This window comes from Berghia stephanieae, chromosome 1 (assembly GCF_034508935.2).
Source record: "Berghia stephanieae isolate SIO BIC M18660-M18661 chromosome 1, UCSD_Bste_1.3, whole genome shotgun sequence".
Classification (NCBI taxonomy): Eukaryota; Metazoa; Mollusca; class Gastropoda; order Nudibranchia; family Aeolidiidae; genus Berghia; species Berghia stephanieae.
Genome location: NC_088360.1, coordinates 67,603,236 through 67,630,103, shown reverse-complemented (window position 1 = coordinate 67,630,103; position 26,868 = coordinate 67,603,236). Strand labels below are relative to the sequence as shown.

At 35.0% G+C, this 26,868-nt stretch overlaps 1 protein-coding gene across 3 annotated transcripts in view; it reads right to left on the bottom strand.

Moving 5' to 3' along the window:
• Positions 1 to 10,222: 10,222 nt before the first annotated feature.
• LOC144980061 (acetylcholine receptor subunit alpha-like) overlaps positions 10,223 to 26,868 on the bottom strand; it is an 18,501-nt gene continuing 1,855 nt past the window's right edge. Inside the window, exons 2-8 of one of the 3 annotated variants that reach the window (XM_078927546.1) lie at positions 22,664 to 23,196; positions 20,583 to 20,710; positions 20,035 to 20,152; positions 19,245 to 19,406; positions 18,016 to 18,145; positions 17,175 to 17,350; positions 10,223 to 11,719 (exon numbers count right to left, since the gene is read on the bottom strand). In XM_078927546.1, coding sequence (XP_078783672.1) covers positions 11,417 to 11,719; positions 17,175 to 17,350; positions 18,016 to 18,145; positions 19,245 to 19,406; positions 20,035 to 20,152; positions 20,583 to 20,710; positions 22,664 to 22,957 — 1,311 coding nt within the window. In that variant the 5' untranslated portion in view covers positions 22,958 to 23,196 and the 3' untranslated portion in view covers positions 10,223 to 11,416. The remainder of the gene's footprint in view (positions 11,720 to 17,174; positions 17,351 to 18,015; positions 18,146 to 19,244; positions 19,407 to 20,034; positions 20,153 to 20,582; positions 20,711 to 22,663; positions 23,197 to 26,868) is intronic. The other 2 variants (XM_078927561.1, XM_078927554.1) reach the window with 2 other exon arrangements.

Genomic DNA, 26,868 nt, shown 5'->3' with positions numbered 1-26,868 from the left:
CACTTGAGACCATGACAGAGGGTTACAAAAATTAGACTGGTCAAATGTATAAATTCACCAATGTATGATACAGTGTTTCCGCAAATATGTACATGTGTTCAACAACAACAACAACAACAACAATAGAGACAAAGAAATACTGGGCAGACCAATCATCACATTCTGTAAGATAACCTGCCAATCTCAAAGGTTGATTGTGAAATTCCAATTCCATAGCTGTCCTTTTTAATGGCTTATCGATAGATCCAAGTAGACATCTTTTCGCAGCTTTTTGAGAGAGGAACCGATAGAGATTCCGTATCGTATCGTATCGTTTAAGAGCTTATAGGTTTTTTTAAGAAACAGATACACTTTTTCAAAGCTATAAAAACAGCATTCATTGTTAATTTTGACAATTTGGAGTATCTAATCAATATTTCAAATGATTTAAAACTACAGATTTCATATCGGTCTTCGGTAATTGCGACATGATGTAGATAAAATGCAATAAATCAAAAATTCAAAATTGGATGTAAACTACAGAAGTTGTAGCTTTATAACAGTTAAAGAGCGTTGCTTTTATTCGGAAACTATAAAAAACGTAAACTCATAATCACTAGCCGAAACTAGATAGATATCTACTGTGTGAGCACGAGATTTTTTGGAAATATGATGAATTCATCTCTTACTTTGAGGTGCGTAACTTGTAAACATATTTAACAAGAGTAATAATATCTAATTTTGTGATATGATAGCGGTTTTAAATTAGTTTTTTATAGATAGGTCGTAAAGAAGAAAACTGTTTTGATATGGAATCAATCCGGTCCAAATTCTATATTTAGTTATTACAAATTGATTCAGAGGTTGACACATATTGTTACAACTTTTGATTGAGGGGTAGCTGAGAAAAACTAGAAAATTCTAGGCATTTAATTTAAAAACCAGACTATAGTTGAATTTGACACAATGCCAGAACGACACGATGGTCCACAGATGTTCTACTCTACAGATCTTTCCAATCGGCCTTTCAGTTCCCTATCTGCAGTTCGTTTCTCGTGGAGACACGAATTTGGCATTCTTTTACCCTAACCCCGGCTGGGATCTTTTGGATACAAAAACGATTATTGAGAATATTACTGTCGTACCTGCCGAGATCTTTTCATCGCCAACGGTGAGTCAAGAAAATAAATTGTGTTTCTATAATCGTATAATTATAATTTATAAATGTGCGATATAAGTTATAAATATTTTACACACACACACACACACACACACACATATATATATATATATATATATATATATATATATATATATATGTATATATATATATATATTATATATATATATATATATATATATATATATATATATATTCATATCTTATGCTATCTTATTTGCTTACTAGAGATGCATAAACCATCTCGTCCTTTCTCGCTCATTTATGGCTCTAGACTTAGCCAGACTGCTGTGACCAGAACGTAATATCATACTTGGCGGCATATCCTGTGTGGACAAGGGTACGAATTACGTCCTTCAGGTTAATGCTGTCGAATTTACTTTAATTTAAATGTCGTTTAAAACTAGTGAATGTAGTGAATAATAATTAATAACGGTTTTGACTGGTACCGTAAGTAGACGCCAACCTATCATATAAAGAAAATTGAAAATTCATGTTTGTTATAAGCACGAATATTTTATTCACTCTCTATATCTATATATGTATGTAATTGTATATTCTTCTTCTTCGTTTCCTTTCCCCTCATGATGTCTTTATGGTTAAACTCGTGCTTGTAATTGAATATGTATGTATGCCTCTCAAATGAATGAATTACATTTTGCATATGTACTATCGCTTATGTGCAACAGTAATATTACGTATCTATACTTTGTATTATCCTCTTTTGCTCTCTTATTTGCTCACTTTTTTCACCATTCCACAAACTTGTTAATAATGTCACCCACGCTCAACAGTGCTTGACCACGTTATAAAACGAGGAACCGTAACTTCAAAAAACAATAAATCGCCAGCATCCATTTAGGCATATCGGACTTCATTTATATATAAATATATTCATTTTGCCTTTTTTATGTAAGGATATCCGAATATGGAAAATAAATAAGATATGATACTTTTTATGGTGTCGATTTTACTATAACATTACAATAAATTGCAATGACGGTATTTTCCTAGTCTGATCTTTCAAAATTTGTTCAGACCCTGGGTGGGACTTAATTAGGTTTCCGTGGAGCTAAAAGAAGAGTAGAAATAAGGAAGTCGTGACATCAAATCCCCTACTCTTTGGGTTCCTAAATCTTTGGGAGTGTGTACGTAACCAGTCCTTCGGAGTACTAATAATGATTAGGTTACGTAAATGTGGCATATATATTTTTAGTAGCAGGATGTATAGGAATATTCTTAGGATTACGGGATGTAAAAGAGCAATATTAGATCATCTTTATTGACGACCAGCATATATTGAGACTCGAGAATAAGATACCATCACTCTGACACCAGAAGGTGAATTACACATGGTATGTATTCAGTCCTCAGAAAGAGTGATTTTACACTTCCAATAAAATAGGAATCAATTTTTATACATCCCACTTCTCTGCCCTGTTGCTTAATACTTTTTTTAAAGCACGCTAGTCTATATCAAAGTACATTCTGTCAGATCGCGCAAGTCTAGCAAACCAATCACTTCTATTTAAGCATACTGGTTAGGAACATCCTCGGCTCATCCACGTCTTGAGTGTGGCTCAGCCCGATATCAATAGTAATGAGTTCATAGAGCGTTTAGTGGTTCAAACAACCCACACATAACTCTCTAAGGGCTCCACCTGCATAATTTCATAACACTGCATAAATTACAGGCAATCTAGACACAGAAAGTAATATGTGTTCCATAATGGTGTCAAAACAGTTTTACAAAAGGAAAGTGGGTATGGGATCTAAAGAGCATGATTTAAAAGGAGAGGATCCAATAATTTCTTTCACTTTCATCGGTGCAAAGGGGTTAAATATGGATGTTTCACGGTGATTTGATACAACGGATTTATACTTTGATGCAGAAACCATGTCGATGTGGTCTCGAATCGTTTTACTTTCCCGATGAAGTCATTTGAAAACACATTGGCAGTTCCTCAGATAGAATGTCTTTTGGAAGTGGAGAGGGTTTCTTTTTGTACCCACGTAGCTCATGAACTGTTTCATATAGTTCTTTTGACGTTTTGTCATCCAAAATTTTGTGAAAATAGAGCATTTGTTTCGGATTAAAAATAGGATATTTTATAATTTTCACATGGTTTTTGTATCTGTTGTTGTCCTCCTCTCTTTGTGATATTTTTCATTTTCTTTCTACCTTTCGCCTTTGCTACTTGGCAGTGAAGATGGCATCACACATCCATGGTACAGCTTGTCTCTCCACAACTTCTCTCATCCGTGATGGTGCGTGAAGAGCGAGAGTGTTGTGAAGCGCAGCGTTCATGTCTTCAGCTGTCAGTGTGTTGTGGCCAGAGGTTGCCGGGTTTTCTTTCACAGCTTGAATGAAGGATTTAATATTTACTGTCAGGATTTTCCTTGTTGATGTTATACTGCGGACGGGCCCTGTAGAAATTGACGTAGTCAGTGATAAAGAAAGAAGGAAATGATCGGCGATACATGTGTCCTCGACGTTGATTTCACTATCAAAACCAGTCACTTTACTCTGCGGTACCTATAGCTTTAATGGATCACCTCCTTGACGTTGGTCGGGGTGCTTGAGGCATATCAGGGGCAAAGGTATAATGCCGGTTGACCATTCCGGATGTCGAGCCGATACCCGGGCGCCATGAACTCAATGGCGAAGCTGTCGACCCCCCTAGTCAAATACTACCGCGATCGTGTCGCCAGAGTCGTCTGCACTGTCGAGAAATAAGCAAGCGTCCCAAATCAAATTTAGCTGGAAAACGCGATATCTGTCCCTGAAAATCGAACCAGAGTTTGGCCAAAAATGAGCTTTTATCAAAGCTACTGGCCGTCCATTGCATTGACATTCTCCTATTACAGGAGACCCATCTTTATTCAGGCGCGCAATCTTATCGATTCCAGATCCCAGGCTATACGTGGTCCAACGAATTGACACTTCGACGCTCAAAAAGAAGGTGATAGCGTTTACGCTTAAGAGCCTTGGAAGGTAAGGGTCATAGAGAGCGTTACGGAGAGCAACGGAGTGAACAGACTTTCCTTAAAGTTTATGAAACGAAATTCTCTCAATAGACTCATTTATTTTGTCTCGAATTGTAAACGTTAACGTATCAGGTCCATTCCTATATTATACCGTTTTGAGATGTTTTGCCACATGTTTGCCATTTATTTATTTTCGACACAGTTCATTTTCAAGCTGAAGCGCCGTCCTACCACCATCGTCCTGAATGTAATTCTTCCAGTCATTGTTATCTCAATGCTCAACAATATGGTCTTTCTCATCCCAGGGGACTCGGGGGAAAAGATAAGTTATGGTAAGTTGTTAGTGGTGAGCTTTTTGAAATAGCAAAATATCCATTCAATGGGCTCAAACAAAACGCTCTACAAAGGCCTCAAACAAAAAGTAACACTAAACTGGAAGACGATACATGCAGCCTTTAGGGAGATAAATTTTTTTCGACACTGGCACGCTTTTGCAGCTAATTTATTATCGGAGTATGCCTTTTCGTTGGACTCAACTTTACGGCGCCTACAATGAGATTTGAAACTTTGGTTGCAAACTGCCAATCATTGGACTTAGATATATCTTTAAAAGAGGGGTATGTTGCTAAACTTTTAGCCCTTAGATCAGATAGCATTTTAAAACATAACATTCATTGATTGTTTTTCATTTTTTGTGAACGTTCTGTAAGAGATGCTCCAAAACCAATTATTTTCTGTAATACCCAATGTAATCTTTTACTTTGACATATTTGGGGTCATTCCAATCTATCGATAAATGAAGTCAAAGATTTCTGGTAAGTGGATAAATGTGTTATGTCAATAATCTATATGGCAAAATAAAACTGACTGCCATCTCCACATTTCTTTCTTTATATGTTCAGATTAAATCATAATTATAAAATTAATGAAAATGCTGTAACGCATCGCAGGCGAACTACGATTTGAAATTACTGATATGGTTCTCTTAGAGATTCATTGTAAAAGATAGATTTAATATAGATGCTTGGTCAATATACTGGACTCTAAGGTTCTATGAGACACTACTGGTTAAATTAGAATTAGGGCCGCTAAAAACTAATCTTTTGTACACGAACAAAATAACGCATCTTTTGTTGTTTTTTTTTTTTATCGTTTGATCAGAAAACTTCCACTTGATCCTATCGATGGATAAAGATAAAAGCCAACTTGTCTAACCGTCTCAAATCTAAACGTCTAATGTCATGTACAATTGTAATTGTGTTCATTCCATGTTGCTATGATCCCTTTGATTAATCCTATACAGACAAGGTTCAATTATCTGCTGACCAGGACCCGTTTTCATGGATGAGGACTGGATTTAGTAATTTAGTAAATGACTTGCTAGTCTTAAACCTAAACAGAGCAAGTGGCAAAAAAAATCGGATTTCATGAACACTTTATAGTCTCGGACTAGCTAGTCTCTTGCCTAGAAGGGGCGTTGTAAGGACGGTGACTAATTCGGCTGTTTTGTGCTGGTAACATCACGCTCTCTAGTACACGATAGCAGGTTAGATACCCGCCTTCATACTTTCAACGCAAAACATTTCCAAAGATGAATCAAATCATGCGATATTGACTTTAAAAGACTGCAATGACGTCCATGGTCGACTGTCAATTCTAAATTAAGGCCAATGGAAGTTTCATTGAGACCGACGTACATGAAGATTGAAACTCAAAGAATTGAACAAAATAAAAACAACTAATAATTTTAATAACTGATTAATTACATTATTTCAGTCAGTTACAATGCCAGCAGAATAACTTTTGTCTCCTCTATACTTTCTAATCTTTCTTTTTTTTTTTTTTGGTTGTTCTTTGACGCAAACCCTTCGATTTCGGAGTGTCGTTCACTGCAGCGCGCGAGCCGATAGATTCATTTTTTTTAAGTTTTTACTCACAAAAATGTATACTTTCGACGATCTGCAGTTATCGTATAGTCTAGATTTTTTAAGCCAGTGTCAATGGCAACAGAACATTTTTTGCCTCTGCCATTCGTAACCGGCGTACTTTCTTTCCGAATCAAAGCGCATTCAATCTAAAACAGATGCTATGTTGTTGACGCTATGTCGTATCTTTGTTACTAGTCTCAGACTAAAGCATGACGTCTTGCCTCAGCAAATGACTCAAACTTGGCCAAACTCTTTCCGAAGGTGCCGTGAATTTAGTCTCGGACTTGCTTAGTCAGTTCAAATGAAATCCGATTTTTTTGCAAGTCCTTGACTAAAGTCAGAGATAGTCAAAGACTAAGCGCTAGTCCGCGTTCATGAAAACGGCCGCAGATGTTAGATTTTCACAAATGTCATCAAAACAAAACAGCAACGCCACTAAGACTTCAAGATTAACCAGTTGACTTCCGTACTCTGGAAAGACAAATGATTAAAGATTTGGCCAGAAAACTCGTCTTTCAAATATCGATAGATTTTAATGACCCTTATCTTGGCAAAACCCCTCAAAACTGGGACATCGCATTTCCCGTTATCTTGCCAATCATAGTCAGGTCTACAATTAATACATACATTCCTTGTGTGCTCCAAAGAAATTAAGTCTTGATGTTAAAGATTTAAAAAGAGAAATAAAACCTTATTTCTACAAAGTAGTGATAACGCGATGATAAAGTAACTTTATTCACAATTTTATCAAAAACGTTGTAAGTCATTACTTCTATTTTTTTTAAATAAAATTTCTCGATGTTTGATTCATTTGTCATTATTTCACACTGTAAAATAAATGAATACAAAATCTTTATATTGTAGATTTCCAAAATGTGTAGCGCATTGGCTGTGTCGTTTTATATGGAATGTAACAAAAACGACATTTTGTTACTGCCTACACTTGAGATTTATCTGTATTTTCTTTTTCAACAGCCGTGTCTGTCCTCATGTCCCAGTCTGTGTTCCTAAGCATGGTGAGCACTATGACACCACAAGTATCCGATTCCGTTCCAGCGCTTACCTATTATTTGTTTGTGCTTCTACTGACATCTGTATTTACTGTAGCGGCAACTATATTCACTGTCTATCTACATCACAAGAAGGAGGTAATTCTAATACTGTTTTTGCCTTACAATAATAAAACGCCTTTTCAAATTTTGGCCTCATAAATAAATAAAAAATAGATACAACCCTTCTAATTCAAAATTCACTTTCCCACACCTGGCTCAAACCGACATAATATGGGGCAGCGTGGCTCATCGGTACCTCTTTGCTTCGTACCAACCTGTGCGTTGTGTGGCCTTAAGTTAGTGACCTTGCCTAACTCAGTTTGCGGCGCTGCATTGCAGCTGCTGACGCTTGATTATTCCAGTCTTCCCTTGGACTAGACCCAAGAGACAAATTTCCCCTATGGGATGAATGAAGGGAATTTTATTTTTTTATTTTTTTTATAGTGCCGATTTGGGACGATGTGTTACATATAGCTCTGTCCATATTTGTGTTCCAGAAAGAAGATACATTGATAAAAATGAAGGCTGAATATCAGCAGGCCGTCAACAAGATTATCAATATGAGAACTGCCGTGACAGCATTAGAACATGCCCGAACAAGAGGCAGTTTCTCTCCCACGAATGACAAGATCAAGCCGTCAGTCAGCCAGCACAACAAGTACAGAATGATCTCCAAACATATCGACAAAGTCTTCTTCTTTTTGATAACCAGTGTTTGGCTTGTTATGACCTTGTGGTATTTTATTTTTGCAAATTTATGACTTATGCAAAGTCATGAGAAGATTGCTTTTTATTTACTTTTGCAAGGTCATGAAACTGATTTTGTATGCTTCACTTTAGCAAACACACGAAGTGTTTTGTTTATGATTTAGATTTGCAAATTCACGAAAAAGTTTGTTAATGATTTATTTTTGCTAATTCATGAAAAGGTTTGTTTATGTTGCGGAAGATGACAAACGGTTAGTGACCCTTATGAAATTATTAGTCAGTTATTTGTGATTGATTCCATCAGAGAGTGGGAGAGAGAGAGAGAGAGAGAGAGAGAGAGAGAGAGAGAGAGAGAGAGAGATTTGTTTCTTAAAATCTAAAAAGTTTAGATTGACTACTATTGTATACAATTTTAAAGAGACATACTAACTGTTATAGACAGAATTAAGTTGACGTCACTCAAGCTGGCTCCATGAAGAAGGTTATTTACTCATCTACCTCCGTACTCAGTTGTGATTACAGCGTTGTTGTAGTTGAAAAAAAAAACGCTATTAGATTGCGTCATACAGGCGTCATACATATCAAAGTTGCTGTTGACTTTGAACCCCTTGTAACGTAATTCGAGATCATTTTATTGGATATTACCCAATATCGTGTGCTCAAGGTTGTTCTACGAGGATGAGTCAAAAAGTAATGGGACTGCTTATTTATTTAAATATAACAAATTAAATCAATGCCATGCTTTATACCTCAAATTAAAGCTTGGCGTTAGTCGAGTAGAATGCTACTTCTCAAGATGGTCTCCGCCTCTCTCGATAGCCACAGTCCACCTTATTGTAAGGCCATGTATTCCGTCCTCGTAAAACTGCGTTGACTGAATTTTGAGCCAACTTTTCACAACTGTCTTGGCTTCTTCATCATCTTCAAAGCGATGTCCTCTTATTACATTCTTCAGTGGACCAAAATGATGAAAGTAGGAAAGTGTCAAGTCTGGTGAATTAATATGGAGGGTGAGACAGCATTGCGATGACCTCCTTTTTCCTGGCACTTGAGTGTGGAAGGGCATTTTCACGAAGAAACAATACTCGTTTCATCTCCAAAGCCGGTCTTACTCGACGAATTTTTGCTTTCATTTACTTCATAATCTATTTGTACCATTCAGAGTTGACAGTGGCTCCCTGTGGTAGGAAATCAACGAGGATTACACCTCTAATGTCCCAAAACACCGTTGGTATAATTTTCCCAACTGATTTCTCAGCTTTGAAGTTTTTGGTCTTTGGGGAAGAAAGATGTCACCATTCCACTAATTGTCTCTTCGACTCAGATTCAACCCACCTAAAACACTTCTTCCTTTACAAACTGCATGAGATTTATAGACTTTACCAATGCCTTGAAAAATGTTACTCGAGGTTTCTTCTTCGAAAACAAGAAATTCAATCAAAGCTTTGTCGCTGACGGACATCCATTGTGGCAACCATTTTGAACTGTCATAACTTTGTCAAAATTTGACAGATTTTAAAATTTTAACTTTTGGTTTGAAGAGTACATATGTAAGTTTAATTGAGCCAAATATGACGTCAAGTGAAAAAGAAATGAACTGAGTAGGAAATTTGTCCGATTACTTTTTGACTCACCCTGGCATCTTTTAACCAGTTTACTGTCGTGCCAAGGAAAGACGCGTATTTAAAATGTTGGCCAGAAATCTCGTCCTCCAAATCTCGATCCATTCAAATGATCATCATAACCCTCAAATCCGGGACTTTATTGAAGACTTCGAGAGGTCCCAGCTTTCAGAGTTTTTGCCAAGATGGTGGTCATTTAAGTTGGTCGATAGTTGAAGGACGAGTTTTATGGCCAAATTTCTGAATAGGTGACTTTCCAGAGTGCGACAGTTAACTGGTTAATTTGAATTCAAGGAAAGTAAGTTATAACGTAAAGTAAAGGCCTGGAGTTTATTATGTCCAAATGTACATGTCTGACAGCTACACTCAATTATTGGCCTATTTTAACATTGTTAGCATGGTCTTTGCGTTATCTATTATTTGCGTTGGTTTTACTATTTTGATTATCAGTTTTGTAAATTGATATACGTCAGTTGTATCAATCTGGAAGGAAGTCACCTTAAAATAAATAAATGAATCATATAGTTGGAAACAACGGTGCTCAAATTAGCAGGTCTGATATCCGAACACAATAATGGGCCTGATTAAAACATTGTTGTGATGGATAACATTTGGGTTGGTTTGAGAGTATTTCCAATATAACAATGGACCCATAACAATTTGGGTTATCAGACCTGAAAATAAGCACAGGTCGTTGGAAACATAACACAGGATCGTGTACCAATATGAAGGAAGATTAGAACTTGAAAACAGAACTCATAACTATTTATCAAATATTTGTTTATTTGACGTTCTTCAAAAGTTAATATGACTTTTAATAATCTCGCTTCCAAAACTTATATTGTACGAATAGTTTGATACCGTTTGTTTTAAAAATAATTCATATTTAGAATTTATGGTTGAAGCAACATGTCAATACTAGGGCCGTTTCTTTCATTCATCTGCACGCTTAACTCGGAAAATCTGTTAAAGATACAGAAGAGAACTAAATAGAATCATTATTATCTTAATCTTTACCTTAAGAGAATCATCACCCCCTCCGCATTCTGGAAAGTTAAAAAATATATTAAACAAAAATAAAAATATCAACAGAAACAAAAAGTCTTTCCGAAATTGGGAATTAATTATCCTTCGTGAAGAAAAGAACGAAATCACCTCAAGCAGTGTTCATTCCCAAAGTGCCCAAGTGATGAACTAATCTTTTCATCTGGTCATTAATTCGCCACCAACAGTAGTGATAGTAAATTAGATTCAATCTACGCTGTACCAACTTTGAACAACCCTGAGAGAATGTCATTGAATTCGAACTCATCTGGATACCATCATAGTGTACTCTTGTTGACAACATTCATCGGTTAATGCATGATGGAATGTTGATGCTTTGCGTTTAGGTAAAATACTTACAACATCCGTCAGCTAAAACATACTAACACCCAGGGCTGTGTGTTACATTTAACGTTTAAAAGTCAGATTGATATAATATAGTGAAAACGAATCACTAACAACTAAAAATAATAACAAAGAGCTGAGTATTTTTTTCTTTAATTGATTTTTTACTTGGCTTGTTCAATATTGAGTAGGTTACTTTCAAAACATCCTAAGTCACATCCTGATAGAAAATGAGTTAACAATCTCAAGTTATCTTTTGGACTCCATAGAATCACCAGAGAGAATTTGGAGTTTCAAAACACTCAAAGTATTGTTTTATGAGGCACACAATACACATATTTTCCTCATTAACCCTCTCCTTACCAATTTTAGAAAAAATCGTCACATTCGTTACGATACAACCAACATTTTTCTAAATTCAAACTTTTTTTTTTTGTACATCATAAAATTTAAAGAAAATGAACAGTGTGTTGTAGAGCATAAATGAAGAAAATAAAACAGTGCGTTTTCAAAGTCACCTACTCGTTTACACCTGACGCACACGATGAAACCAGAGATTGGACGAACTTGTCAACGAGTAGATGTAAAATACCAAGTGGTCATGATAACCCACAACACATTCATAGTCACAAATGACACTTTGTTGATGTGTTTGGCAATCAACCGTTTATACTTGTTACACTTTAAGTTATCTTGAGTGGATGTTGGAGTAACTGAAGACCTCCTAGGAGCAACATTGACTTGCTTCGAGACATCCATGCTACGATTTGATAAAAAATCGTTTGTGTTGGGAGATACAGTTTTCCTGATGGTAAAGACTTTAGTTGTTGAATGTTTACTTTCGCTCCTGGAGAGTGTAGAGACTTCTTCTCTCTGGAGTGAAAAGTTAGACAAGGTATCAATAATATATATAAATACATTTTGACAGTGTGCTATCTAATATCAGTTTAAAACATGCGCAATTCAGACATAAAACATATCTTTACTAACTGTATCCAACGTGTAGATACATGCAGGTCTGGCATCCGAACTCAATTATGGGCCTAGTTTAGCATTGTTGTAATGGACAATATTTTGGGTCATCTTTTTAGATTTCCATTACAACAATTAGCCCATAATGAATTGGGTTATCAGACGTGCAAATAACTGCACGTCGGTTGTATCCCATTTATAGACGAGAAAATAAGGGGGTTAAAATATTTATAGATTGTCTTGATGTTCTTCTGCAATAATATTTCACAAATATATCAATCATTAGAGATTGCCACTGCTTGGTATTTTTTAAAGTGAGATCCTTTCTCAAAATATCGAATCGAATCAAGACCGAACCCATAGAGAAGAGATATGGCCCTCTGCAACTTCTCTACATAAAAAAAACCGTTTCAGCCCGCTAGAAGAAGAAGAAGAAGAAGAAGAAGAAGAAGAAGAAGAAGAAGAAGAAGAAGAAGAAGAAGAAGAAGAAGAAGAAGAAGAAGACCTAAACCATCTACCTCTTTTATCAAGATCGTGAGCGTTATTTACCCTGTCACTTAAATCCACTTTTAGAAATCAATTTCAGGCATTTCACCAATCGGCATTATCTAAATGAACGGAAACTCAGCACTTGAAAAGCCATTATCAATCTTTACTTATTCTAAATCAATGAGACTATTGACGCTATGCGTTTAGCCAAAAAGCTCACACCATTACATCAGCTGAATATAACGTACCAACGCAAAAAATTATGTGTAACCTTAAACGTTTATTGTCTGATCGATAGAATTTAGTGAGAATTACACATAAAAATGACTGGCAAGACAATAACAGCGAGCTGAGTGACGTCAATTTCGTTCGTAATAGCAAGTTATCTATTTTGGCCTTTTTGACCCTGTTGGCCGCGTTCAATATTAGAGAGACCACGACTTTTTTTCTCAGACGATTAGACTTATTATCACGTCGGTCTCAGAGAAATTGCCTTTTGTTTCGCTCATATAAAGGTTTTAAAAATGATTTTAATTCACAAATATGAAATGAGATTAATCCGAACCCACCACTTTCCATTTCGGCAAAGGAAGAAATTCACGACATTAAAATTCAATAAGAGTTTAATAACATAGGACACAAAGGATGAGGACGTATGTGACTATGGATACACCAGTTATAATGTCAGCTGAATTCATCTAATTTCCACAAACGTTATATATTGGTGATCAAAAATCCTTATGCCTACATCTGCTTTGTTTTGATTTAAACTGTCAGTAATTCAACAGATGCAAACAAAACCTAATGAAACTGATTTTTATATCAGTTAAATTTGATGGGTGATTTGAACGGCATACGCTAGATTTAGCAGGAACAAGGACCGTTGTTTAAAAGTTATTAGGAAAAGGGAGGTAACATTCTAACATTTCTAACATTTATTTGTTGAAAACTTCACAGACAGTCGTGGCCACTGACGAAATATGTGATAGTCAATATCTGGTGTTTTCTCCATCGGCATTAATCACTGCAATGCATTTCCTTCGCATAGATACTGACAATGTCGCCAATTAAAGTTGAACGATGTTGTCCCACGCAATTCTGAGAGTTTTGAATAGTTCATCATTATTTTTTGGAGTTGTGTATCCATCCCACAACATTCCCAACCGGTAATGCACCAAATATGTTCCAGAGAGTTTAGGCCTGGGAAAAGTGCACGCCGCGGTTCAATGATATTGACTTCATTGCTGGCCAAAAACTTTGTTGATAATATTTCTTTGAGAATGTGCATTGCCAAGCTGAAATGTAGAGTTTCGATGTTATCGGAGAAAGGTATGGACGTATGTAAATTTATCTGGTGTAGCTTTCCCCTGTTAGATGTCCGGGTTTTTTTCCCTCTATTCTTTGTGTGTGTGGGGGGGGGGGGGGAGAGGGGGTGTCTGTGACAAGCTTGTCCCTGCTAATGCCTCCCCAAACTATCCTCTGTTTATCGATTCACTAACACACGATTGCTCGTATCGTTTATTTCTTCTTATGTTATACGGCATTCTACCGTCATGTCCACCAACAACAAACTAAGATTCATCAGTGAACGTTGACCACTGATTCACCGTCCATCGCCGATAATCCTGAGCCCACGCTGGTGAGTTCGGATATGATGTCTTAAATTAGGACACATTAACAGTCTGGAAACAAGGCTGTGTTCGTGAAGTCGAGGCCTGACTTATTTGGCATCCAGGAAAATTGCGTGCAGTTTATATTGCGGTTCGAAATCGATTTCTTATGTGTTGCGTATGAATAAAGTAAGAAGATTGCCAATTGCAAGAAAACGCTCTTGTAAAACCAAACGAGGCATAACATGAAATCATTAAATAAATATCTATAACTGTTTTTCAGCATCAAAATTTTTTAACGTAAACATCGATACAGAAATTTTAATTCTACAAACTTCCTGTTGACAACGACATACAAAAGTCTCATAAGAGCACGTGGGCGTCAGGTAATGGACAAAAACAAAAATAATTAAACAAGTGAACGATGAATGCTACTCACAACAACTCCGTGAATTTTCATAAGGCCCGGTTAATTGATAAGAAAATCAGAATAATTTAAAATGTGTATACAAATTTATGATCATGAGTATAGATAGTATGCAGATGACGTCACTCAGGCCTTTGTTATTGTTTTTGCCATCCGCGTTTGTGAGTGTTCTCACTAAACTGTATTAACCAGACTATAAAAGTTCATGGTTACACAGAGTTTGTGTGTTGGTCCGTTATACTTCCGGATGGCAATGTTGTGAACTCCTTGGCCAAGCGCATTCTATCTATAACTCGAATTATTTCATGACTTTGGTTTTATTCAATGGGTTATTTTTAGCCTGCCCTTAACTCCACGAAATATAGAGTGATGATTCTAGAAATAAATTGATCCACCATTAAAAGTCCACTACGTTTGAAACCAGTTTTTTGTAATGGTGAATGGTGTCAGATTGGAGACTGGAGGGGCCGTAACAGTCTGGTCGTGGGGTTCGAATTCCCATCGCCGCAAACATTTTATTCTCTATAGAAGGAACGACACTGACGTCACTCCGCTCTTTGTTGTTGTTTCTTTTTTTTTTTTTTTTTTTTTTTTTTGCCAACCTCATTTATGAGTAGTTATCAGTAAATTCAAAAATTAGACTATAAACGTTGAAGATAACACATAGTTATGTGTGTTGGTACTTAGCCGCTGGCGGGTGTTAAGAGAATTTTAACTAAGCGCATTTTAAAATCATAATCGAACAGTAATCATTGGGCAATTCCAAAACTTTACGACATTCATTTGGCATGCTCACCTTTATACATTCGAATGTTGATAAGGAATATTAAACAACGAATCTTGACAGGCCATGACACTCATTTGTGTGTTAAATATTTAATAATTTGAAACAGTGATTACATTCCGCAAATTGTCAAATTACTAGCATTAAATGCTGTTTATATAACTTTGAAAAATTGTATCGAGGCATAAAAGTTTTACAGAGAATTTAAAAAATTTTTAAGCCTATTACCTCTTAAGGGTTATGATGTAACGAGTGGATTTTTATTTTAAACCGTATTAAAAGACACGATTTCTTTATCTGATTTATCCCATATTGCAAGCTTCTTAAATCTAGAAATTATAGAGAATTAATACCTTTTTCATGTTGTCACAATTAATGATATTGTAGCCCCTTTGCGAAAAAACATCTTGCGCAAAGTAATGCAATACAACCTTCGGTACAATGATTTTATACATGAGGACAATAACGTCATTTTAAATCAGATATTTAAATAATCTAAAACAGACAAGAAGCTTCGCATTAACGAAAACAATAATGAACATCTGCAAGCAAATCGCCAGAACTGTGAGTCCAACCATCGATTCTCAAGTGCTTGCGCCTGCCCAGACAATTCAGCCAGGGGAACCCTTGACAGTTGAACTCAAGATTTTATTTCTAAAATTTTTTACTGATAAAATGTAATTATCTTCAGGAATGTTGTGTCTGTTAGTGAACTATGTATGGCTTTAGTTAGTGGTTTAGTGTTTTAATTTTGTTAAACTTTTTGACTTTTTTGGTGATCTTCTTCTTCGGTAACCCATACTTCTTTACAATGACGTCAACAATTCACATTCTACAACAATGTTAGTCAAGAGCTCCTATATTTTCGTCCTTGACATTTTGAATTGGGATCTCCGAATCTAGTTATCCGTGTCAAGAGTTTGAGTAATAAGGTCACATCAACTATCTTCAGTTGTTTTAAAGTTTGGATACACTAACGTCAAATGACTGATCAGTACCATCGCTAGAATGAGAATCTCACAGCCATCAATCACTATTTTAAGCTTCGTTTTATTTCTGATTCATTGCCATCTCAAAATCTCAATAATGATGACAATTTGTCTTCAGAAAAACGGTTTTATTTAACATGATTGAGAAAAAGCAGAATGCATTGTGGAAATTGAATGACAAGTAAATGTACACATCAGTCCAAGTCGAAAATTTTCCTTCGCAAAAAACAATTGAATTTCTAAAATTAGGATTTTTGGAATCTCGTTTTTGTATTATTGTTTAATAGCAAAATGTCCCAAAAATTTAATCATATGAATATTTTTTTTGTTAATAGTATATCACATGTAAAATACGGATATTTATTCAACATGTTTTTCTCTTTGTATCACTAAGTGGTATGAAATAAATCACTGTTATCATATAAAATTTAGAGCATAAAACCAAGTGAAAATTTATATATTTATATATATATATTTATATATATTATATATTATATATTATATTATATAATTATATATATTATATATATATTATATTATATATATTATATATATTATATATATTATATATTTATATAAGAGCATAAGCAAATACATCATTTCATAGATGCCAATATATATATATATATATATATATAATATATATATATATATAAATATATATTTAGATTAAACTTGCTCAATCGAACATCATAGAATGTTACGATTACCTTTGATGTTACTTAATTTACTCCCCAGTGTTATTTTCTAAACAGGCGGGCTAAGTTTTGATATCATATAATATGGTCCAAGTCGACGATTACTATTCCTTTTAAAAAGTACTAATTCTACACTCATAAAGTGTGTTTATTATGACCATTAGTATGTACTCATTAAGATTGATCAGAAGACAGATTAATACATTGCACTGAGAAAAATAATTATGATTTGATGCTAACTGTCACCAAACTAGCCATTGACAACACGCGCCCTTTAGACGCAGTCAAATAACGTCGACAATAGGCCATTGACATCGTTTTTGTCAGAAAAAAATTGTAATAGTGTAACAAGTAGATACCTCCTCTATTTCATAATCCAAAAAGACACTAAAGATGACAGCCAGAACAGTGAATACGGATAACAGTAGAAGCACAAACAGGTAGATGGTGAGTGCTGGGACTGTGTCCGAGAGCTGTGGTGTTATGGTGCTCACTGTGCTCATGAATACGGACAATGACAAGAGAACTGTGATAGCTGTAGCAGGGAAAAGAAATCCAATATAATTTATCAAATGATTTATAAATTACCTCCCGTAGAATGGTAATTATCAGATTTGAAAGATGAATATAGTTAGCTCACTATTTCCTGTCACCATTATATCATATTACGATTGTTAAAGCATATCAAAATATGATGACAGTAACTATATCGCGATCATCTTTTGTGTAATGTTGGAATTTTATTATATTTCTTTGCCGAATGCCGTAGAGATAAAAAGTTCATCATATGCTTACAACGTATTGAGGATCAATCATATTTCCACATAATCCAAAGAGCAAAATTCAAGTCATAAGACAATTCTTATGCATGCACATTTGACGGAGTACTGTGTACTTCCAATGTATCCCCTCCCTCTCCCTTCTCTTGCGTCTCTTCTTGCAACCACATCCAACACTCTCTCCATATATTTCCACATTTGACAAAATGTGACTTTTTCTAACCTTACATTTTTGTATTTTGTTGTTTGTCTCCTGACTTTATTTTTCTCTCCATCTTATTGGCTCATTCAGGACCTCCAGTTATTGGTTTGGAACCTTAGTAACGCGCTTTGAGCTAATTTAGAGGATAATGCATTATATAAAAGCTCAATCTGTTTTACAATAACATGTCAGTAATCATCATATATTATATTAACTAACAATAGCTTATCTTTTCGCCGGATTCAGCAGGTATAAGAAATACAAAGTTGTTCAGCAACGACATCACTACAACTGGAAGGATAATATTGAGGACAATTGTGGTAGAATGTCTCTTCAACTTGAAATAAAACTGTGAATACAATTAATAAATCGGTTAGTTTTCAAAAAGACGACATAATATGTATCGGTCATTTGTGTGTGTGTGTGTGTGTGTGTGTGTGTGTGTGTGTGTATGACATTAGAAGGGCCATATGTAACCAATTACGTCAAAGAGTTTGTTTTTTTTAAAAGCGGACCTCGCGAAGTCCCAGGTTTGAGAGTGTTTGTCAAGATGAGGGCCATTTAAATCGATATATATATTTGATACTTATTTGGCCAAATCTTTAATTATGCGTATGTTAAGAAGACAGCAGTTAAGAGGCGAAAATAAATGAATTTTAAGCTGAACATGAGCAGTTTTGAGTTCGAATCGACGTGCACCTATTATAAATGTACACATGTCGGTTAGAATATCTATGCCTTTATTGAGAATATTGACAGATTTGAAAGCAGTTACTGGTTTTTTTAAAAAGTGTGTTTGACAAATAATGTTTTCTCAGTCAGTTTAATGATTCATTGAAGATAAACCATTGGCGTTGTTCATATCTAAGTTATCCAGTGATACAATGCTGGTGTACGCTTTTAGCTATGTTATGTTACGTAATTAAGGCTCGTTTTGAGAGAGTAGCGGAATACATTTTATTGTTTGTTTCAGGTACAGCTGACCTAACCGCCTCACAATAAATGGAAATGAATTCCTCAGAAGGCAAAAAGTTTCCCAACCGTCAACCTCATGTAATATTTGTCTTGGTGATATCCTGGTTATATATTTTGAATTCATGTCACTCTTTAAAACCCTTTTTCATCATAATTTTACATGTTTCAACTATAATTGTTTTGCCCTGAATTAGAATGATAAATTATATATGTAAACAGATTAAAATGTGATCCATCGACTCCAAAATGTATAATCGTGGGGTGACTTTGATGTTGAAATTGATTCTATAGTAGAAAATGTGAAGCTTAAGTTATTTTGTATGCCTTACTGTAGACAATGGAATTGGTATCTTGAAATGACAAAAATGAAATCTCACATTCCTGATCACTTTTACTTTTAAAAAACATTTTTGGCACCTGGTTCGCCCATCATAACACCATTTTGAGGCGATAGGTGACATATATTTACTCACAGTGGGACAGGAATACACCTCAGACCCGACAACATTGATGTTTACGATGGCAATTCTTGTTTCCAGTATTTCCCATCCAGAGTTGGGAGAGTAGAAAGCCATATTTATGTTATCAGCAAGATCAAACTTGATAGTCAGGTTGGTATGACTAACGGGAAGTATCTGGAGATAAACGACTTCTTTGAATTGTTAAAGGCCTAAAATAATTCCTTAAAATTTCGATCATTAAACCAATTCTCATCTTATCAAAAAAAATACTCTCAAACCTGGGATTTCCTTGAAAACTTCCTTGAAGTCTCAGGTTTAAATTTTTTGACAAGACGCGGCTCATTTTAATCAATCGATATTTAAAGGAAGAGTTTTCCAGCCAAATTTTTTAATGATTTTTTTCAGAGAACAACAGATCCAGTAGATGTTATAATCTATTTCTTTATTTATGAAAAATGAATCAGGATCTGATAATGTAAATTACTTTTTATAACATCACGACACATCAACGCAGAACACAACAACACAAATAGTTTCCAAATTCAGCTAAAGACCAAATCTCAGACATTCAAATTTTTTGACAATATATTTTATATCTTTTTTGTTCTTTGATTTCCTTGCAAAATATTGAAGATTATTAAAGCTTAAATACAGATTTGTTTTGAATTAGTAAACAATCCTAATGTATAATTTTCAGACAAATACTAACATTTAAATAACTCACAAAACAAATGTAGTCTAATATCTTTTCTATCAACAATCCATAAAATTTCAAAATAGACATTTATTATAAAGCCCTTACTTGTATTTTACAATTCTGAACATCGAACGGGAATTTCTTCATGTTTAAGGGACAAAAAGTGTGGAAGATAGCACTCGGTGTCCATCTGATCTCACCGTCGCTTTCGAAAAATGTTGTGCTGAAAAATAGATGGTACAATCTAAATAATAATGTAGAGCTTCAGTACACATCAAATCAATGGTTCTCCTGTTTTCTGTAAAATAAACTGGACAATAGAAATTGCTCGTTATCTCTTGTTCCGGGTACAAAAACCTATTTCTCGTTTTAGTCAGAAAATATGTACTCATGTTAAATTTGCTCGACGTGTCAGACGTATTTGACACCATAGACCACGAACTCCTCCTCATGCGACTACAAAACAATTTTGGTATACAAGGCACAGCACTCAACTGAATCAGAACATATCTTAACGACGACACCAACAAATTATGATTGGAAACTCGTACTCCGATAGCAGACCTCTTCCCTTTGGTGTGCCCTCGGAATCCGTTCTTGGACCAGTACTTTTTGTGCTTTAATCTAATTTTTCGTTACATAAAAGTACAGACCTGTGGTCGTCCTTGAAAGGGTCACGGTCTTTGACAGCGTTGATAACTTGTATCCGAGGTCGCCATACGTCTTTGGCGTCTGGCATCAATCTAGTAATACCATTATTTACCGGGTCCCAGTTGTTTCGCTGGAGATATTAATGACAAAATATTTAGTTGAGCAATATTGCCCAAATGATTCGAAGAGGGCAATACAATGTGAAAATTTCAACCGGTTGGGAAGCGGCAATTGCCAATTCCATTTTCTGATCCATTCATAACTAACTAAATTAATTAATTAAATTTTACTTTTATTCATCCCAAAAAAGGAATATGTGTACAAAAGCGCGCGCGCGTGTGTGTATGTGTGTGTGTGCGCGCGCGTGTGTGTGTGTGTGTGTGTGTTAAAAATATGAATGAATGATTGAATGAATGAATATGTCTGCGCTGTTTCTATGGACGGTTGCCGTGAACACTGTGTGTGTGTTACTTCGAGTGTTTCAGTCTGTCTTACTATACAGTTAGTAATTTGTTTTCATAATAATCTCTGTCCAAGGCAAGTGTTAATAGCATTTGTAGGTCGTCATTAATTTGTGTTAAGGTGCTGAGGCAATTAGATGTTTCCTTGTGTTGTTGAAATCAGTACTTTAGCTGTTGTTTCTAAATATATATATATATTTTTTATTTTTTTTTGGATATCTTGATTCCATGTTGTTGGAGTTGAAGTTGGTGTACGCCCTCTGTATTTGGCTCCTTGGTTGAAGTAATCATCCATCGAGGTTTGTGCTGAAATATTATCATCTTGTCGGAGCACGTGTTCGAACAGTTTCCATCTTTGAAGCTTTATCCGCGTACTGACTGGTTGTACTTTGCATCTGTCATATACATCCTCAATACTGATTTTGTCTGGCCAATGTACCCCAATAACTCGTTTCAATTGTTTGCGATGAACGGAGTCCAAGGTGTCCGAATTCTTTTTTGCAAGACCCCACGTACCACGGTTGTACATAAAGGATTGGCGGCACTCGTGCTTCGTAAAGGCGTATTCTTTTATTTTTATTCGTTCCTCCTGTTCCAAACGTTGTGTAATTCTTTGAATGCAGTTTGAGCTAGCATTTTTCTTCGTTTGATGTCTTCATTCTCATTAATCAAGTTTCTGAGTTGTCTTACACTTTTCCATTCCACTTGTTTCTTGTCAATCATGTGGCTTCTGTTTTGGATTCGTCGACCTAAAGATTCCGATGTCGCTGAGCATTTTGATATTGTTGGTATGTGCTGCTTCGCCTGGTCTGCTGAATCAAATATGGTATCAATATACAATGCCTCCACTTTATAAATGGCATTTCTATATTTGCGTGCGCTATGTGGTCTTGTGATATGGCCCTCGCTTTCGGATCGGAAGGTCCGGGTTCGAGCCTCGCTCGATGCATAGTTGAGTCCTTGGAAAAGGCTCTTTACTCATATTATCTCACCATATTCATGTGTAAAATGAGTACCTGGCCGTTAACAGCATTACCTCTGTCCTAACAGACGTCATGTCACGTCCTACGTGTTAAGGGTTCCTGTTGGTCATGGGCCCCGTGTAATTCGCGATTTGAGCACGTTTAGTGGATATTGCGCTATATAAATGCTCAAGATTAAAACTCTTTTTTTAAATTTTGTTCGTTTGGTCTTTGTTTTTGTTTTTTTTTTTTTGGGTTTTTTTTTTTTTTTCTTTGTTTTCTTTTGTGTGTGTGTTTTTTTTTTTGTTTTTTTTTTTGTTGTTGGTTTTGTTTTTTTGTTGTTTTTTTGTCTGTTTGTTTGTTTTTTTTTTTTTTTGTTTTTTGTTGTTTTTTTTTTTTGGTTTTATTTTTTGTTTGTTTGTTATTTCTTTTGGTTTTTTTACAATTATATCAGTCTTTCCTACCTCGCATTTCCTAGCATTCCCTGTCCTGCGGTAATACCAAAAAAAAAAAAAAAAAACAATAATGCTCTCCAACACAAGACTGATATATAAAAAAGAGTAGGTAGAGAGATTTTTGTCAATTCCGAATTCAGCTAATTTCCGAACAATCAAAACTAAGAATCCATTTTTATACGAAGTAAATATCAATTTAATTTACCTGATCGATCCACGTGAAATAGAGAAATGCGTTTGTGACTAGTTCCTGATTCACATCGTCAACAGCCACAATCGACACAAGTGAAAACGACACGAAGATCTCTAAGGCTTCATTTTGATCTTGGACTGGACGAATGGAAGTGCTGTATTTTGATGGAGTCAAAATACTTTCTTGGAAGGCTTTGACATCCTCATACGACGCGGCTGTTACAGACCGTATATTGGAAGTGAAGAATGTGATGAGCACGGAGTAGATTAAAAACATCATATTTGTTGAGTTCTGCTGGATAGTCATTTGGACAAAAGCGTTTCAACTAGCCTTATATCTTCATACACATGCCTTGCGGCTAAACTTAGATTTGACACAAAAGTCTGTTTTGGGGATTCTTTTCCTCGTTTGTGACAAAGCTGCTCTCCAAACCCTCCGCGTTTGATTTGAATGTTAGTTTGTTGTATCTAATGTTTTTACAGGAAACATTTTACATCTCCTTGTTTTCACTCAATCCGTTATAAATATTATTTAAATTGTCTAGTCTATGTGGTCAGTCGGTGGATATAGAAGATGATTTGAAAAATTGAAAAATTGCCCACTGATACTCGTATTTTAGGAAATACACTGGTACAGATGACATGGCTGTTTTAATATTTTTATCAGTTTATTTTGAGTACGATCAATAGTATCAATAGTCACACTTGATATTGAATGTACAAATCTTATTTGACTCTGCTATTTGAAGCTATTTCACTGTTCTATCTTGTTTTTGTCAGATTCTCATTTTTACTCATATCTGATATTATAAATTCGTGTTACTATAATGATTCATTAACACAACTTTAGTTTCATTATCACTTCTAATCAAGCTCATTATTAACGTAGAAAAGTTATATTCCCATTATTTTGTTGTATCGGATTGTTTAAATGATATATCAATTTGCTTACAATACTTAAGCTTTATGACGATATACACTACGTATTATCATATCGGATGAGAAACTACTTGTTTCATCATGTGTACTCAATTACCGTTACACATGGTAATTAAACGTTACAAGACAGTAAACCCTTCAAATAATATCATATCATATCATATCATATAAAAAATGTTCTGCAGCCATTTTTTTCAAAACTTTCTCCATGTTCCATGCCAACAACAGCCTACTCAAACTTTACAATTTCTAAGCTTCTATTTACCTCAATTTTACAAAAGATGTTCTAAGAAGAAGGATAGCTTACGTTTACATAACAGAAATCCAAAACGCGAAGTCACCAGGTTTTAATTATGTTTTTTTTTTGTGTGTGTGTGTGTGTGTGTGTGTGTGTGTGTGCCAAGATGAGAGTCACTTAAATCGATCGATATTTGAAAGACGAGTTTTCTGGCCAAATTTTAAAATACACGTTTTTTTTTCTAGTGTTAACTGGTTAAACAATAAAAAGGCCAATAAATTCAATCAACTGTCATAATACTTAGTGGTGGGACAACAAAACGCAGCCTAAGACTTGGAAAGTAAAGGCAAAGTCCGATCGATTTTGTGACAAGTATGTTTACCTCAATACAAGGACCTGGTGTTAGAATGAATGTTGTATGTGACCATTCGTCTCAAAACGGTATTATGTCGGACTGAACACGATGTCTGAAATGAAATTATAGCTTTATTTATAATATGGGGGGGGGGGCGGCGATAGCTCAGTTGGTAGCGCACTCACTTGACAATCAAAGGGACCGAGATCGATCCCGGGTGCAGTCGAGATTTTTTTTCTGACCCTCCTGTCCACCCAGCAGTGATTTGGTAGCTGGGTCTGTTAGACCTGAATGAAAGTACTTTGCTGCGATAGACTAAAGTCCTATCCAAAGCGTAGTAAACAATTGCTATTGTCAGACACTATAGAAACCGAGATAAACTCCGGCTCCTTGAGCCTAATGGCTCTGAAGTACTACTTTTATATATATATATATATATATATATATATATATATATATATATATATATATATATATATATATATAACATTGGAGTCAAATCAAATTCCTATATTGAGGATCTAAAACTTATAAAAGCTTAAATTTCCTAATTTTGACCGTGTTGACTTCAATCTCCATATTCTTCAACAAGTAACGACGTAAAAACGGGTGTCACGATAGATCAATGGGAAGGGCACTCCCTCACACACAAAGAGACTGGGATTGATCTCCGATGAAGTTGAGCTTTTTTCCTGATGCTTCCTGTCTCCCAAATCTACCAAAGATACTTTGTAATAGACTAATGTCTTATCCAAATTATCTAAATTGTAGCACCGACGTGTACATATAAGCAGGTCTAACATCCGGACCCACTAATGGGCTTAGTTTAACATTGTTGTAATGGACAATATTTTGTGTCATTTTTTTTTTAGATTTCCATTACAACAGTGAGCCCATAAGGAATTGGATTATCAGACCTGAAAATAAGTGCACGTCGTGTAGCACCCAATTGCTATTGCTATCGTCTGTTTAAAGTATAGAAAACCGCCATTGAGTACAGACGATGCAAGTTATTTTTCATTTTATTTTATTTATTTTCCACGTTTATTTGTGTATTGTTGTGCTGACGAAGGGTTTGTACCCGGAACGTCCATTGTCTGTTTTGTTCCCATACGAAGCCTCTCCATTTTCACTCTTCCGTCAGTAATAACTACTGCTCTTTGATAACTTCACTATGTAAAAAATATGACAAATTTTGCAACAAACCTATTTCTTAATCCTTTATTTCCATGCGTTTTAAAAGGAGAACATGTATGAGATTTTTGTATTTCTATGATTTCATTAATTTAAATATTCTCTTATATCTAAGACTCTTCGGAATTTGCTTATACTAGGCATAGCTACTCCGATATTATCTACAAGAAATTAATTGAGTAGAAAAGTTCCAGGAGACAATAGAGAATAACAACTTTGTGGCGATGGGGACTACAACCTACGACCCTACTCAGGGACGGCTGGTAATAATGGGCAGGGTGGGCAAATACCAGCCTGTGTTTCAAGTTATATGCTGTATTACCAGGTCCGAAATAATCTAATTTAAATTAGATAATTTCAAAAGTTAGTACTTAAACTTGATACTTCGTCATAGCATCGTCTTGTCGCCTGACAGTGAACTCCGATTTTGCTGTCTGGCCTCTCTAGTACTAGGTCGGGCTAATTCAAATGAGCCCACCTTATAAACCAGTGAACACTAAGTAAATAGAGATTTTGGCAAACGTACTTTTTCTTATTTATTGCCTTACTTGTGCTGGTACCATTGATGAAATGACATTGGGAAGGTTTCAGTATTGAATTTAATTTATTAATTTACTAATATATCAATTTAGTATTAACTTGTGTTGTTTTTATATATTTGTTTATCCATTTAAATTATTTCTTTTTTTTTCTCGTTTTCCTTAGTGCTTCTCAAAACTCATTTATTTAAATTGTTTTCTTATTTGATTTTTTTTGTTTTTGTTTTGTTTTGTTTTTCTTTAACAAATTAATTTGTTAGTTCTTTTTTTTTCAAATTCTTAAAGTAATTACCGCTGTATTTTTATTGCCAGACTAAATATTTTTGCAAAACAATGTAATTTTCTATTGTATTTCCTCTAATAAAACAAAACACTTTTTTTTCAAAAGTCAAGACTAAATAAATATATAAAATACAACCACCATTTTGGTTTTCTCAACACTTGAATTAATATACGAGAAATACTCTTCTGAGAAAAGAGAGAGTTGAATTCTAAGTTATAGAGGAAATAAATACGTTTAAAGGAAGGGTGGGCAGATTCCGTACTTGCCCGTCCTGAAGCTAATACATACATAAGATAGTTGGTGATGAAGAGGCGGGAAGCTAGGGGTTGGTTGGGTAAGGAGTAAAGATAACACGGTCGTTATTGTTATAGTCTAACGAATGCATGAGGAGAGATTGGTAGCATTGTTTTGTCTTAATTGTATTGTATGAATTATTGGCGACAGCCTAAGATTAAATAAACTTTGTTTTTGTTTTCTTTTTTTTTTTACTATGGAACTGATACTTGTCATAGCAGACCTGCCTACTTGAAATAGGAAAATAAAAATCGTAGTTTTCAGGATTAATAAAATCCTAGATATTTTAACTACCCTTTAACAAAATCACCGGAATTTTCGTATATTATAGGTATCAAATTTTAAAAAACGAGAAAAACTGATTGCAAACGTAATA